We start from the raw sequence: 15,500 nt of genomic DNA, 5'->3' as shown, positions 1-15,500 counted from the left end.
CCAGCCACTTCTAAGCTGGGTGACATTAATCCAGTAAGAACACCCCTAGCCCTAGCTCTGAGTCTGCTGCCTATAGTGTCTGAAGCATTGTAGGACTCTGCAAGTACACAGGAGCTGAAAGTGCCATGTGTTTGCAGCCTGGTGTGTGTTGATTGCCCAGGCAACCTGAGATCAGCTTTTGTTTCAAATAGGGCATCATAGTGTAGACAAGGCTGGCTTCAAACTTAACACAATGTTCTTCCCCTAACTTCCAGGTGTGTGCCACCATGTCTGGATACCTCATCTCGTCCTGGAGTGAACATACTGAGTCATCATACAGGACACAGTCACCCTCATCCCACAGGACATGGTCACCCTCATCTAACACTGCCTTTAGTACTGTCACAGTCTTGCTAAAAATCATGTGGTTGGGTTGTTGTGACAGGAACCTTTGGCTGTTGATGCCCCAGATTTCTGCCATCAGCTCCTTTTGGGTCTCAGATCTGCCATCCACCAAGGACTGTCCTGGTCTTGGAACTGGCCTGTAATGACACAGCTACCTTCTGGGAACTTGTAATGCAAGGTAATATCTTGACGCCTGTTCTCGCCCACCATCTTGGTGCTGATGTTCTTGCCGATGCTAGCAGTCTCCACAGCGATGAGGACATTCTTCTCCCTTTCCTGGTTCTGCTTCACCAGCCAGATGTACTTGTCACCGTTCACCTCCGTGAACACAAATGTGGTGTCATACATGATTTGGACCAATCCCTGGCGGATAGCAGACACCGGTGAAGGTCCAATGCGGAATTGTCCTGAGTGGGGAAGTAAGAGAGGATTACTGCCAGGGTCTCCTTGACCACCTGCCTCCCGACCCCTAAATTCATCACAGTAACAGTAAGAAATTCCACTCAAGTATGGAGGCAACTGGCACTTCCCAGGCAGCCCGAACTGCTTTACAACCATTAAGGACACATCCCAGCCTAGAACTAAAATGTTCAGGAAATCTCAGGCCCAGAGCCATGCCCCTGTTTCCATTCATCCCAGCACACTGCCTACTGTATGGCCTATACCTCTGCCTCCTGGATATTGGGGATAAAGGCGGTACTGACCTCATCGATCATCAAGCATCCAATGAGCATCAAAGTAGTACACAACAGTACTTAGCACTATAACTATCTGGGAACCATCACTAGCCATTGCTATTGATCTAAACCAGTGGAGCTGCCTTCTAAAGTGTTGACAATAGAGAGGTCTCCTTGGCTGTCATTAACAACTTAGTAAGCATAAACCATTTTACAGATCGGTTTAATTTCCCATATACTTGTACTCTGGCCTTGCCATGCCCTTTGTCTATTTAACCTTCAATAGACCCTGGCCTCTTAACAGCAGCCAGCCCTGTGATTCAGTGTACTGGGGGAAGGATAAGATGCAGAACAGGGCTTCTAATCTAAACTTACTGTTTCTAATGTGGCAGAGGGCTTCCTACTCTCTGTTGTCACCTTGGCTACAAAGTGAGTTGGTGGTGGGCTTTTAAAGCCCTTTCCACCTGTACATAGAGCTTCTACCTCTCAGGGAGATAGTAACCCTAGGCTGTGTACAGCCCAGTTGCCAAGTCTACTGTCTCCACCTTGGCAAATACTACTGAGACCACTGAAGAGACTGTGAGGCCTCTTGCTGAGCATCTGTCAGCAAAAGATGTGGTGAGCTTGCCTCCTCATGGGGAGATAAGGAACAGCAGATCTCTGGAGGTTCCTATCTGCCTCCAGTGGGAACTTGGGACACTGTGATTTTGTCTTGGGGAGCCTTTGGGACATACTGGCTGGAAGAATATAGGCACCAAAATATTTTAAGTTGTAATTTAGATGTCTTTGGGGGACCTGTGCCTCCTGCATCTGGGTACCCATCCTCAATTCACATGGTTCCCATCATCTGGGAGCTGATGGTCCAGATGATGACTTTGCTCCTTGAAAGGCTGACAGAGGCCACTGTAAGTTTGCCTGTGTCCTGCACAGACCAAGGTCCCATAGGGATGCAAGAATGGAGGAGCCGAATTGTAGAGAACCTGGGGCAGCCTGGGTAGAGAAGTTCTTTTATGAAATGTAGGTTCACAAAAAGGTTGAATACTTGATATCATCTCAAGTCTTCCCATTCACTGGGCAACTTGTTTGTTTGAGTTTATTTTTGTGGATTGTTTTGTTTCATTTTGTTTTGCTTTTGAGACAAACTCACTATTTAGCTGAGAATGGCTCTGAACTCCTGATCCTTTTTTTCCTCTTGAGTGATGGGATTATATACAAATGCCACCACAATGAGGTAACTTGTTTTTTAATATTCAGACTAACTTGGTTGAGCCTGGTAGGACAGACCCATGACCCCAGTACTGAGGGTGCAGAGCTGACAAATGGGAGCTCCAGGCCAGTCTGAGTCTTACACAGCAAGACTGTCTCTAAAACAAAAATCTTTTTAAAATGAGTTTGAGATTATAATATAATTACATTTCTCCCTTCTCTTTTCTCCCACAAATGTTCCTACATTCCTACCTCCTTGCTCTCTCTCAAAATCATGGCCTCGTTTTCATTGATTGTTTGAAAAACCTTAGATAAATAATATGAATTAATGAAGGTGATTTGATTCTGATGTAGGAGAAGCTTGAAGTAAGAATGTTAATGCTGGGCTGGAGAGATGGCTCAGCAGTTAAGAGCACTGACCACTCTTCCAGAGGTCCTGAGTTCAATTCCCGGCAACCACATGATGGTTCACAACCATCTGTAATGAGATCTAATGCCATCTTCTAGTGAGTCTGAAGACAGCTACGGTATATTCATATACAATAAATAAATAATTTTAAAACAAAGAAAGTAAGTTGATGCTGTGAAGGATTTACTAGTAAAGTTGCTTAAGAAATATTAAATTAGGGGTTGGGGATTTAGCTCAGTGGTAGAGCGCTTGCCTAGGAAGCGCAAGGCCCTGGGTTCGGTCCCCAGCTCCGAAAAAAAGAACCAAAAAAAAAAAAAAAAGAAATATTAAATTACACAAAGTAGAATTTAACCGAAGAAGTGCTGCCTCTGAAGGTTAACATACAAGGCTTGTTAGAAACTGTAGGAACCAAAATTCTGTACCCAAACTGAAGTTTGGGTTACTAGGTTTCTGCTAATGTTTGTTCACCAACATTGACCTGAGATTAGGCTCATTTCTGATATCAAAACCTAACTTAAAACTGACCATGAGGCCCAACCTCCTATAAAGGAACAATCCTCTAATACGGCCCCTGTAGGAGGCAGATCAGCGTCACAACCATCAATAAGTCTAGGCCTGCCTGTAAGTCCCTGTGCTCTTCTCAGGAAGATCATAATTCTAGCAGGTGGGCAAGATAAACTGGGTAACAACTATTCAAAAAAGAACAACACTGGTGTACGAAAAAAATGATTCTGGCAATATCTATGCTATATAAATCTCCCAACTGCCCAAGTAGCCAAACTTGACGTCTCCTATCTCAGTTTCAGCTGTTCAAAGTGTAACCTGGGGCAGGGACCAGAAAGAGATTTAAGGATGGCAGAGTATGTATAAGTTTAAGGCCTACATAAGCTGTAAAAATGTTCTGTTCGAGGCTGATTCCCTCCTGTGCATTAGTGGACACTGTCACACACACACACACACACACACACACACACACACACACACACACACACACACACACATTTGTTTCTTTGTTTTTGTTGTTTTGTTCTTTGATTCAGAGTTTCTCCATGTAGTCCTGGCTCTCCTGGAATTCATTCTGTAGACCAAGCTGGCCTTGAACTCACAAGAGACCTGTCTGCCTCTACTTCCAGAGTGCCGTGATTAAAGGTGTGTGCCCCACCACCCAGAAACCGTCACACATTCTTAAAGAGCTTTTCCCTTTATCAATCTTTTATGTGTGCAGGGTGGTTTCTCACTGGTAAGGCATGTTAACTCTATAATAATTCCACAGATTTTTCAGGCAGCCTCGGACCATCCCTCATCTACACAGAAACTCTCCAGGTCTAGCAGCTCCTTGCAACCAACCCAGTACAAGATAGTAGGTTAAACAGTAAGGTGGGATACTCCCACTCCATCCAACGTGGGCTCAACTGCCCCAGGTACCTTCAGCTGCTAACCCCATTTCACTTCACCTCCCTGAGCCTGGATTTGCAAAACACAGATAAACAGGGCTTTGAAAGATTAGCTGTGGCCCATCAAAACAGCCAAGTGGCAGGTGATACCTGCTAAGCCCAGAATCCTTAATTCACTCACTGGTACCCATGTGACAGGAGAGGCCTGACTCTCACAGGTTGTCCTCTGACCTCCACCTCTACACCATGACCCATGTGGAGCCAATAAATAAATAAATAAATAAATAAATAAATAAATAAATAAATAAGATTTTAAAGCCTTTGAAAAGGTGAGCTGTACCTCCCATCAGCACTTGCGCTCACTGTCATGTGTGCCCTCTTCACAAGGCTGCGCTCAGTGAGAGGGTAAGCATCAACTTGAACCTGTACAGACTAGTCAGAAGAGCAGACCAGACATGGCCTGTGTCCCCTGCTCCTCCTGTAATCCATACAAACTCACCTTCACTGATTTCCTGTGGTGTAGAATCCAGGACCTGCCAACCATCATGGCCCTGGGGTAGATCCTGTCTTTTCATCCAGGCATCTGTCCACACATGGAAATTCCTGTGGTAGGGGAAACAGCCCCATCAGAGCCAGCCATGTAATTAGAGAACTTGTCATCATAGCCCTCTAAGGTTGTTCTGAGGAGTTGGGAACCATTGTCAACGGAGGCAAAGACAATTCTGAGTACCTTGTAGAAAGCAGAGCTTAGAGCAGGTGGGCAGTAGGGAGAAACTCCTCAGACCCAAAGAGTCAAGAGGATACTTTTTAAGCCTCTGTCAGATGAATGCATGCATGCATGCATGCATGAATGAATGAATGAATGAATGAATGAATGAATGAGCAAGCAAGGAAACAACTGTAAATTCTTTTCCCCACTCAACAGGATTCTGACTTAATTGATGAATAATTTTGTATCTGGACAATATTCCATATTCTTGCTTTTGTTTGCTTGGTTTTGTTTTGTTTTTTCAAGACAGGGTTTCTCAAGTCCTGGGTGTCCTAGAAATCACTTTGTAGACCAGGCTGGCCTCAAGCTCACAGGGATCCTCCTGCCTCTGCCTCCCGAGTCTGGGCTTAAAGACATGTGCCATCCCCCAGTTATTTTTGCTGTTTGTTTTAAGACAGTTTACCATATTGGTTAACAGGCTTTCGTGTCTTCCACATATAATGCCAACGTGAAAGTCTTGGCATGTGAACTGGACCTTCACAACAGTGTTTGAAGAAGAGTGGTAGAAGCCACAACCCTCCCCAACCTCCAACAGCCCCCTACCTCCGTACACACATAGACTCTCACAATACCTGCTTTTTCAGCCTGCGAGGTGCTTGTGCACTGGGTCAGAGAGTGCAACAGTGCCTCTTGCTACCTGAGGATACCAGTTACTTCAGAGGATGGCACAATGACCTGTCTCAGTCCCTAGGGCTGGGGGCCAGAAGTAAATACCAATTCTTGGCCTTTGCCTCCAGGGATATTTATGTTTAACAAGACTTCTCAGGACTTCTGGGTCACACTATGAGGCTAACTATACAAAGTGGGTTTCTGGAATTGATACTGCTCACAACTTGAACCAGTCTACAGAGAGGCTGCAAGGCCCATAGGAGAACAGAAGAACAGAAGAGACCAGCTGGAGGGAGCCTACCAGACAGAGTCTTTGGTCAGATGTGGAATTGTCTTGCCCGATTCATCCAGGTAGATGTCTACTCTGAGGTTCTTTTCTGTATCGTGGGCTGACTCAAAGTTAGTCACGCTGCGAGCTGGGATGCCCACTGCTCTCAGTGCTGAAATGACCCCGGGCATGATGGTTAGCTTCTGTGGGAACTGAGTAGCCCCGGCCCCAACTGCAGCCTACCTGTGGTCAGGACTCCAGAGAAAACCCAGCACTGGCCAAAGCGTACAGGCATCCTGGTGATGTAGTGCTGCTGGAGAATGGGTACACTGCTGGCCCACACATACGGGGCAGTGCCATTGCTATAGTCTCCTGTCCAGTTCCCCACCAGCACTCCAAAATTGTTTGCAGCACACATCTGACACAGGAGAGAACAGTGTTAGCATTTGTACCCTTCCCAAACCTAGAGTTCATCCATGGGAGGCAGGATACCCAGAAGGGCCAAAGAGCAAGTTTAAGACTAGGCCTGCCTACATAGCCAGACTCAGTCTCTCTATAAACACACACACACACACACACACACACACACACACACACACACACACACACACACACACACAGAGTAGAGATCTCTCGGCAGCTTCCTTTGCCTCTCAGGTCTCTTCAAATGCCTCGGATTCTGCTACAGCTTCTTTGACCCTTTTGTGATCACTCGATAACCATCCGTACATACAAACACACATCCATACATGAAGATATGTTAGCTGTGTGATGTATAATCCAAGAAATAATATTAATAAGACTGAAATAAAAGAATGTATGTTTGCCTTGCTGGCAAATCAGGACTTCTTGGTATGTTGGGCTAAGGTAGCTGACATAGATTGTGAATTTATTATTTAATAAGTTCTGACACTGTGGAGAGACAAGCATGTCTTGTGTGTCTCTATCACAGTGCACTCATGACAGTGTTCATCCCAGCTGTGGCCAGACTTGGAGGAGGGAGAAGACCTCGAATATTTACATGATCTCGTAGATCGAAAAAGCCATTTTCCTAAGGTCAACTTAGAAGTGCCAAAGTTGGCCTTCTGAGCTCAAGTTTGAAAACCTGTGCTCAGAAGGATAATGGCAGACATACATTCCTTGATAGTTTTGACTGACTGCTCAACCATAACTCCCTGTGTGCTCCATGGAATTAGCAGGGAAAGCTAAATTAGCTGAGCAGCTGTTGATGGACCACAGTAGTAGTATAGACTTCCAGGAGTCTGGATATAGAGCCCGGCCTCTACACATACCATAGTACAAATGGCCCTGGACACAAGCACTGGGCTCTGCATTTCCTTGGGCTCCAAATGGGTCAACAATCGGAAGCAGCAGTTCAAGATGTACTTCTCAAACTGTCATGGAGATAAAGAAAGAAATATCAAGAGTCTTTAGTGTCAGACAGGAAGCTACCCCAACTAGTTTGCACTGCCTTCTAGGGGTATCTCATCTACCAAGTAAAGGAACCTGCCCACAGTCTCCCAAAGATCCTCCACATTCCACAGTAGAAGCTATTTAAACAACCAGACACAAGACAACAGCTAAGGACATCTAAAGGCTCACAGAGCACAAACACTGAAATGACCAACAAGGGACTGGGGAGATGGCTCATTGATAAAATGTACAAAATATACAAAGAGTTTTTAATGCATGGAAGAAACTCCCTGTAAATTAAGTTAGATAAATGAAGCAAGCTGTCAAGCTGTGTACAAGAAATACTATCTCAACCTGGTTAGTATTAGTAATAAAAAATGAATGGGGAGGGTGCTAGAGAAGTGGCTCAGTGGCTAAGAGCACTTGTTACTCTGGCAAAAGACCTGAGTTCAATTCCCAGCACCCACACAGTGGCTCACAGCCAGTCCCAGGAGATCCAATGCCCTCTTCTGGCCTCCACAGGGACCAGGCAAGCACATAGTGCACAGACATACACACAGAAAAAAAATACACATAAAATATTAAAAACAAAAAGTAGAGAAGGCAGGTTAGTTTAGTGGCAAAGGTCCCTGAATCCAATCCTCAGGCTCCACCCCATGCAGAGAGGAAATTGACTCTTGAAAGTGGCCTGACCTCAACACACATGCGGTGGCATTCGTGGGTGTGGGGTGGAAGTTCTGAGGCCAGTGCAGGGTTTGAAACCTACCAAAACCACCAGTCTCTGAGTTTGAAGACCCACCAAACCCTGAGCTCAAAATCCCACCAATCCCTGGGCTCTGCTTGAAATCCCACCAATCTCTACTCTGGAAATATCCACCCTGAAAAACTTGCTTCCAAGAAACTGTGTAAAGCCTGCCTCCAGCTCAGTTCCCCGTTGCTTCTTACCCGAGCAGAGGCAGCCACTCTCTTGTCTCTCCCAGTAAATCTTTTCTGTGGAGGTTTGTTGTGTGGTGTGATTTTGTGGTATTCCTTGGCTGTAGACTGCCAGAATACTTTACCCTTCAGAGCTCTAACAGTGCACTCACACAATATAATGTAAAACAGAACATTCTTAACTGCAGAGTTGTCACTAAGGGAACCTGCCCCTCCAGTTTATATTCTGTGGTTCCTCCCCCTCTCTACTTGGTATTTGTTTGTTCCCAGTGTGCCTGGTGCAGCCACAAGAAGACAGTCTATGTTACCTGACCAAAGGTCCAGGGCTTCTCTTTAATCTGTTTGGCAAAACCCATGTACATGTAACCGGTATCATTAAGGACGTACTCTGCTCGGTCTTCCTCACTAGCCATGAAGACACTGTCATCTGGAGCAAGACCACACACACATGTGGGTTACTGGCCACCCCTGAGATAGAGGCAGGTATACTATGGGGTTGGAACAACACAAGTAGGGAGCATGGATACAGGAAGCAGGAAGGGTCACAACAATACATTGTACATGGAAAATGCAAAGACCCAGATGCAGTGGGTCATACCGTGACCCCAGCACTTGGGAGGCAGAGGCAGGCTGTGAACAAGGTGTAAGGCTCGTTCACTGGAAAAATGTGGAGAAATGTGAACATGAGCAAAATGATCATTAAGTATAAATCATAAACCATTAATAAAGAAAGATGCCAGGGGCCGGAAAGATGGCACCACAGTTAAGAGCACTTGTTCTTGGAGAGGTCCCAAGTTCCATTCCCAGCATCACACACACACACACACACACACACACACACACACACACACACACATGCACACACACGCACACACGCACACACATGCAGGCACATGCAAACATGCACACACACAGACACAGACTAATTTAAGTATTAGATGTTAAACAAACAAGGCTGTGGAACAAGTATGAAGAATGATCAGAGTAGAACCTGCTTGACACATGTGCTCTGGTCCAAGGTTTCTGGAACAAGGAGGGTGTGTATTTTTTTTTAGAAAAGGGAGGACACATTTGAGTGGGTAGGGAAGGAGTGTGTGTGGATCTGGAGGAAGCTGGGGGAGGAAAGTTAATATCATCAAACCAGATTGTACAAAGCTCTCAGAGGACTAACAAGAACTGAGAAAAATTAATTTAGAATAAAAAAAATAAAAATTTGAAATAAAAGGTATCCTTGAGTGAAATAACGAGTGCCCTAACTCCCTGGTCATGTCCTTCAGCTAGTTGGAGAGCATCGAGAGAGAAGAGAACGGCTCAAGGACCCTCTGCACCGCAAACCGGAGGCAAGCATAGATGGATACGTCTCTTGGAGTCACACAGGACCTGCACGTGAAGAGGACACGTTCCAAGGCAGAGCTGCACTCCGAGTTACCTGAGCACCACGGATTGAAGAGAAGGAAGAACACTCCAGCGTCAAATTCGTTCACGTTCATCGTGTACCTCCCCACCACGGCGTCGGCAGCACTGATGACATTCAATACAACCTGCATGAGGCACAAGACATGGTAGACGCCTTTCCCCGACTCAGCTCTGAATCCTTTGAAGCCTCCCAACAAATCATCCTCTCTAGGGTCAGCCCAGCAACCAGGGCTACCCTAGTGTGGACAGATGCAACCCACAAGGCAGGGAGGCCTAGCAAGTCCCCCAAAGTGACAGATAAACTTGGGTCTACAGCTCATAGGTTCTTCCCAGGCTTTGTCTGCATGCAGACGGTACCGCCTCCCAGGTCATAGGGTAGATCCTCCGGCCGTGATGAAAAGAGCCTGGTACCCGCCCCTGTTCTCGATAGAGCCTTTGTGCCACTCGCAATACAGCGCCTGCCTACGGGCTGGAAGCCCTAGATCTGCCCTAGATCTAAATACGCCTGCAGCAGCACCAAGCATCTTCAAAGGCATCCAGACTGCTGTCCAGGGCTTTAGAGTAAGCAGTGGCTGGATAGGAAAGTAAAACATACACGGTGCTACAGCAGCAGCACTAAGGATTTTTTTTTCCCACCATTGACACACAATCCAGGACCTTCCAAATCTACAGGATACTTGTTATTAGAAGATGTCTTTTAGGAGCAATGGCCGCCAGTTCCAACACCAGCTCTGTCTTCTAACAGCTGAATGGCGTGACTTTCTTTATTTCTTGTGTGCACTGGATACCTCGCTTAAAAACTTGCTGACTCCCTTGCCAGTCCACAGTGGTTGTGGAATTAAATGAGCAACACATACTCAAGGAGATTAAGCCTCCACCCCCAACCCATAGTGACATGTGGCTGTCTTGATTAGGGTCTGATCCATGCATGAGAAAGTGCTCCTGAGCACCAACAGGAAAGCTGGGACAAAGTCCCTCCCCAGTACTCAGGTGGCAGAGCTCTGGGCTAGTGAGAGCTTTCCCGTGTGTCCCTCAACATCACTCATTACCAAGCAACACAGTAAGTTCAACCTTCCATGCCATAGGTAAAGTCAGGCTTCCTGACCTGCACAGGGCCCTACATAGATGTTCACATATTTGGTTTTTTGAAAAAAAGCAGCAGGTTGGAGAGATGGCTCATTTGGTTAAAGACCCAAACTGCTTTTTTAGAGGACCTGAATTCAACTCCCAGTGCCCAAGTAAGGCTGCTCACAACTGCCTGTAACACAGTTCCAGGGGATCCAGTGCCTTGAGCACTTGGCTCACACATACATACTACAGGCATACACACACACACACCCACACCCACACACACACACACTCTCTCTCTCTCTCAATATATATATATATATTCATATACATACATATACACACATTTGAGATATATATACATACATATACACACATTTGAGATATATATACATACATATGCATACACATACACACATATGCATACATACACATACACACACACACACACACATATATATCCTTCCCATGGGAATTTAAGATTCGCTTTTTTCATGGGTGCTATAAAAAAAGAAACAATTTTAAATTAAAAAAAGAGTTAAACAGTGCCTTTTGTGTGAAGAAATTTAGCCCATTCCCTACCCAAGTTTCACCTCTGCAGGTGCCATTCCCACCAGCTCCATAATCAAAACCGAAGTTCTTAGAGAAGGAGACTGAGCCTAAGGCCTTCTCCTAGAGAGCTATCATGAATACCTGAAAAACACAAAATCTGGCTACAAAACTGAAATGGGAGCCTTGGTTCTGGCCAGAAGGAAAGGAAGGAAATGATCAGGGGTGCAGGGATGTGGGGAAACTGAGGGGCTGAGGATCAGGGGTGCAGGGATGTGGGGAAACTGAGGAGCTGAGGATCAGGTCCACTTACTCATTTGCCAACTACAAATTCTGTTTTTGGAAAACTAGAAGACCATTGCCATTTTTAAACCTTGGAATTAACCTAGCAATGGGATCTGTAGGCTATGTCTTAAAGGAAGTAGCCATGAACTAGTTCAGAGATCTAGCTAGTGGTGGTGATAGTTGGTTGTGGCTTTCCAACACTGGAAATACAGACAGATAGCTTTACAAAGACTGTCAAAGAAGTCGTCACAAGCTCATACACTTGGACAACCACTAAACAAAGGAACACCGGTAAAGTTGTTCAGTTTTGTTAAGAGAAGTGGGGATGAGAAGCCACGTGTCTCCATCTGCATTTGAGTTTAAATGCAGCAGAAAACCCCGAGGGAAGACTGAACTGCTGTGCTTGTAGGAAGAAGTGTTATTTTTTTTTCTTTTCTTCTCATCTCCCTCTCTCCCACCCTCCCTCCCTTCCCTCCCCTCCATCTCTCCTCACCTTCCCTCTCTCCCGTGTCTATCTCTCTGACTCTGTCTCCCCTCTCCCCTCCCTCTACCCTCTCTCTTTGAGTCTGGTTCTGTCTGTACAACCCTGTTTATCCTGGAACTCTGCAGACCAACGGAGCTGGTCAGGAACTCACAGAGATCTGCCTGCTTCTGTATTCAGAGAGTGCCAGAAATAAAGGTATGGACCACGCTGGCTCTGATGAGTTATTCATATTTATTTTCCTCTGTTTAGTTCCTCCAGTGAATATAAATGAGAACAAGCTATGTAAGCCACCTGGTAGTCAGAGTTACCGTGTGCTTATGGGTAAGCAAGAGGCATAGATTCTCAGTTGAGTCAGAGAACTATTCGAAATCGCCAGATAGTACCCCGATACTATGGTCCTCACCTCTACACCAGACTGTTTAGCAATCTTCACCTGCCAGCCCTTGGAACGGTAGGATGTCATTGGATCAAGCTCCACAGTGTAGAATGGCATGTTGTGTCCTGGAAACACCAATGGGAAAGTGAGTCTTGACACCAACCCCAGGACGGCCATCTTTGCCTACCACCCCTTCCTAGCTCCTGCTGTGCAGCCCTTGATTGATAGTTTGTCCCTCTGCTTTACAGGGTTCGTGGTCTTCCTCCACCTTGGCTATCTGGGTTGCAATGTTTGCTCAAATTAGGCAAGGTTACCCCATCTATCTCCTTGCCTATAATCCTAGGGCCCTTTGCATGTCTCTATCTGTTGTGTTAAACTGTTTGGCCCTACCCAGTATAGTCGCTACGACATGCATTAAACTAATGATTTTCCTGCCAAAATGCAGTGTGTAGGTATGTGTACGTGTGTGTGTGTGTGTGTGTGTGTGTGTGTGTGTGTGTGTGTGTGTGTGTGTGCCAGAGGTCAACATTGAGGGTTTTCCTAGTCATTCCCCATATTTTTTATTTGAAACAAGCCCTCACAGTCAATTTGGAGCTCACTGGTTACCCTAAGCTGGCTGGTCAGTGAGTTCTAGGGATCAGCCTATCTACAGATCCATCATACGCACTTGTACTTCTTGGTTTTCACATGGGTTCTGGGGACCCACACTCAGGTCCTTATACGTGTGCAACAGGCACAGCACTGACTAGGCGATCTCCTTACCCCTCAGGTTTATTACCCCTCAAGCCCACAGAGCTACAGTGTCAGCAAAGGGTCCCACAGTTCATCTCTACGACATGTTCCAGAGCCCTCGAGCACGGCTCCCTCACTGACTGGCCTGTCTGCTCTAACTTTTCCCTGGCTGTCTCCACTGCTTGGCCAAGGATTTTACCAACTTCAGCAACAGTGATTAATGCAGATCTCAGACCATTCTCAGCATGCGGAAGCTAAGGCTTAGGAATCGAAGTCACTCTTGGCTGTTGCACACTTATAAACCTTTGGTCCCACCCTCCATTCTGCTCCTGGGTCTGGGGCCTCACCAGTATTGAATATCAGCTTCAGTTCATCATGAGATTGGAGCGGTCTGTTTAGCATCACCTTCAGGGAGAATATCTGTCCACGCCTGAGCACGAGCTTCTGAGTTTGGTACTCAATCGTGTGGTGGGCAGCAGCGTTCAGCTTTTTCTCCAAGTTCACAGAGTAAACGACAAGCACTGTTAGCACACAGCGGGAAGACACAAAGTTGACTCCTAACTCAGACGGTTCAGGGAGGGGAAGGGGGGTATCTTTGGCCTATCCCCGGGGGCCATGATAATGTGAGATTTGGTGTCTGTGGTGATTTGAATAGGAATGGATTATATGTTTGAATGGTTGGCCCACAGGGAGTGGCACGCACGAGTGGAAGGTGTGATCTTGTTGAAGGAAGTGTGTCACTATGACGGTGGGCTTTGAAGTCTCATATACTCAAGCTATACCCAGTGTTGCACACAGTCACTTCTGATGCCCATGGATGAAGATATAGAACTCTCAGCAATGTCTCCAGTACCATGTGTGCCCACATGCCACCATGACGATAATGAACTAAACCTCTGAAACCATAAGCCAGCCCCAAGGAAATGTTTTCATTTATAAGAGTTGCCATGGTCATAACGTCTCTTCACGGCAGCAGAAACTCTAAGACAGTCTCCTATCTTTAAATTGGCTGTGCGCATACTGTCCTCACAGGATTATGGAGGACCAAGCTGACAGATGGGAGTCAGAGCCCTGCCAAGCACTTCTACCAGTAGTTGTTAGGTCGAGTCCCTACTGCTCACCCTCCCAGGCCTGTAGCCTGGTTCCTGGATGCTAGCGGGAAGTGGAGGCCATTTGCTCATTCTCCATCTCTGTCAGCCCAGCTGTTGGTCTGCTGCAAATGAGACCAATGCCATGAGGTGGAAGCTCACACCCCAAAGAGAATGGTGGACTATAAAGTTGCCAGACTCAGCCTTTTTATCCACACAGCTCCAAGAGCTCCCATGGTCCAGTAAAGAGGATGACCAGGGTAGTGTGGAGGGGACCAGCATCTTCTTTCCATTGAGTCCTTTTTCTAGTTTTCTTCTGCGAAGGAGCTCAACTGATGAGGGAAATAGACTCCTCTCCTCTCTTCTCTTCTCTTCTCTTCTCTCTCTCTCTCTCTCTCTCTCTCTCTCTCCCTCTCTCTCTCTCTGTCTCTCTCTCCCTCTCTCTCTTTGTGTGCCTGTGAGTCTGTGTCTGTGTCTGTGTGTCTCTGTGTGTCTGTGTGTGAGTGTGTGTCTGTGTGTCTCTGTGTGTCTGTGTGTGAGTGTTTGTCTGTGTGTGAGTGTGTGTCTGTGTGTGTCTGTGTGTTTGTGTGTCTGTGTGTATCTGTGTGTGTCTCTGTGTGTATCTGTGTGTGTCTCTGTGTGTCTGTGTGTTTGTGTGTTTTTGTGTGTCTGTGTGTGTGTCTGTGTGTCTCTGTGTGTCTGCGTGTGTCTATATGTGTGTGTCTGTGTGTGTGTGTCTGCATGTGTGTATCTGTGTGTGTCTGTCTGTCTGTGTGTCACTCATGTGTTTATATTTTCAGGGCTGAACAGTTGGTACAATAGCTGTGCTCTTCCCTGGGGAAGACTATTTCTCCTGCACTCCAGTTGCCTGCAGTTCTTCATACGTCGTTGAGGCCTTGTGAGCTTCTCTCTGTCCACATGGACATGGCTCTTCATGGGATTCTTGTTCAAGTCACGTTTAGGCAGTCACACTGCTGAGACTTCACGGGTCTAGGAAACCCAACCTCACAGCTAACTTTTGCTCCTCTGGCTCTTAGAATCTTAACAATCCCTCTCCCTCAGTGATCCCCCAGTCTTAGGTGTGGGAGTTGTGCTGTCGTGTATCAGCTGGGACTAGATGGAGGCTTAGTTCTCAGTTTCAATGTGCCATGCTGCCATGACACATTTTGGAAGCACAGAGTTGAGTTATCAAACCTATTGAGATGCACTTCCAAATTGATGTGAGGGAACCAGGTGGATCACATGGACCTGAGGTTAAGTGGGAGAATGGCTGCCTCCCAGTGACTGTTAAAGGAAGACAGCAGTGTCCTAGATGTCTAAGAGAGCCTGGATTACCAAGCCACCCAGGTGATGAGAAGTGGCCTCTCTAGAATCATTGCTTCTGTGGATCCAGAACCCCTTGGGATGTCCTGGGTTAAACTGCAGTTGCCTGGTGAGATG

The 15,500-nt window shown here is 46.3% G+C and overlaps 2 protein-coding genes across 4 annotated transcripts in view; one reads left to right on the top strand and one right to left on the bottom strand.

The window, feature by feature from the left end:
• The window catches only part of Zdhhc3 (zDHHC palmitoyltransferase 3), a 58,724-nt gene extending 55,756 nt beyond the window's left edge, over nucleotides 1-2,968 (top strand). The window contains exon 8 of the mRNA XM_087561590.1: nucleotides 255-2,968. Coding sequence (XP_087417716.1) covers nucleotides 255-527 — 273 coding nt within the window. The 3' untranslated portion in view covers nucleotides 528-2,968. The remainder of the gene's footprint in view (nucleotides 1-254) is intronic.
• Tgm4 (transglutaminase 4) overlaps nucleotides 1-15,500 on the bottom strand; it is a 37,761-nt gene that overhangs the window by 8,557 nt on the left and 13,704 nt on the right. Inside the window, exons 2-10 of one of the 3 annotated variants that reach the window (XM_087563582.1) lie at nucleotides 13,320-13,464; nucleotides 12,268-12,365; nucleotides 9,492-9,603; nucleotides 8,371-8,489; nucleotides 7,009-7,110; nucleotides 5,960-6,134; nucleotides 5,750-5,888; nucleotides 4,570-4,673; nucleotides 540-791 (exon numbers count right to left, since the gene is read on the bottom strand). In XM_087563582.1, coding sequence (XP_087419708.1) covers nucleotides 540-791; nucleotides 4,570-4,673; nucleotides 5,750-5,888; nucleotides 5,960-6,134; nucleotides 7,009-7,110; nucleotides 8,371-8,489; nucleotides 9,492-9,603; nucleotides 12,268-12,365; nucleotides 13,320-13,374 — 1,156 coding nt within the window. In that variant the 5' untranslated portion in view covers nucleotides 13,375-13,464. Of the gene's footprint in view, nucleotides 1-539; nucleotides 792-4,569; nucleotides 4,674-5,749; nucleotides 5,889-5,959; nucleotides 6,135-7,008; nucleotides 7,111-8,074; nucleotides 8,301-8,370; nucleotides 8,490-9,491; nucleotides 9,604-12,267; nucleotides 12,366-13,319; nucleotides 13,494-15,500 lie in introns of those variants that run through there. The other 2 variants (NM_022713.2, XM_087563583.1) reach the window with 2 other exon arrangements.

This window comes from Rattus norvegicus, chromosome 8, assembly GCF_021556685.1.
Source record: "Rattus norvegicus strain SHRSP/BbbUtx chromosome 8, alternate assembly SHRSP_T2T, whole genome shotgun sequence".
Lineage (NCBI taxonomy): Eukaryota > Metazoa > Chordata > Mammalia > Rodentia > Muridae > Rattus > Rattus norvegicus.
The sequence above is the reverse complement of the archived record's forward strand: the minus strand, read 5'-3'. Positions and strand labels throughout refer to the sequence as shown.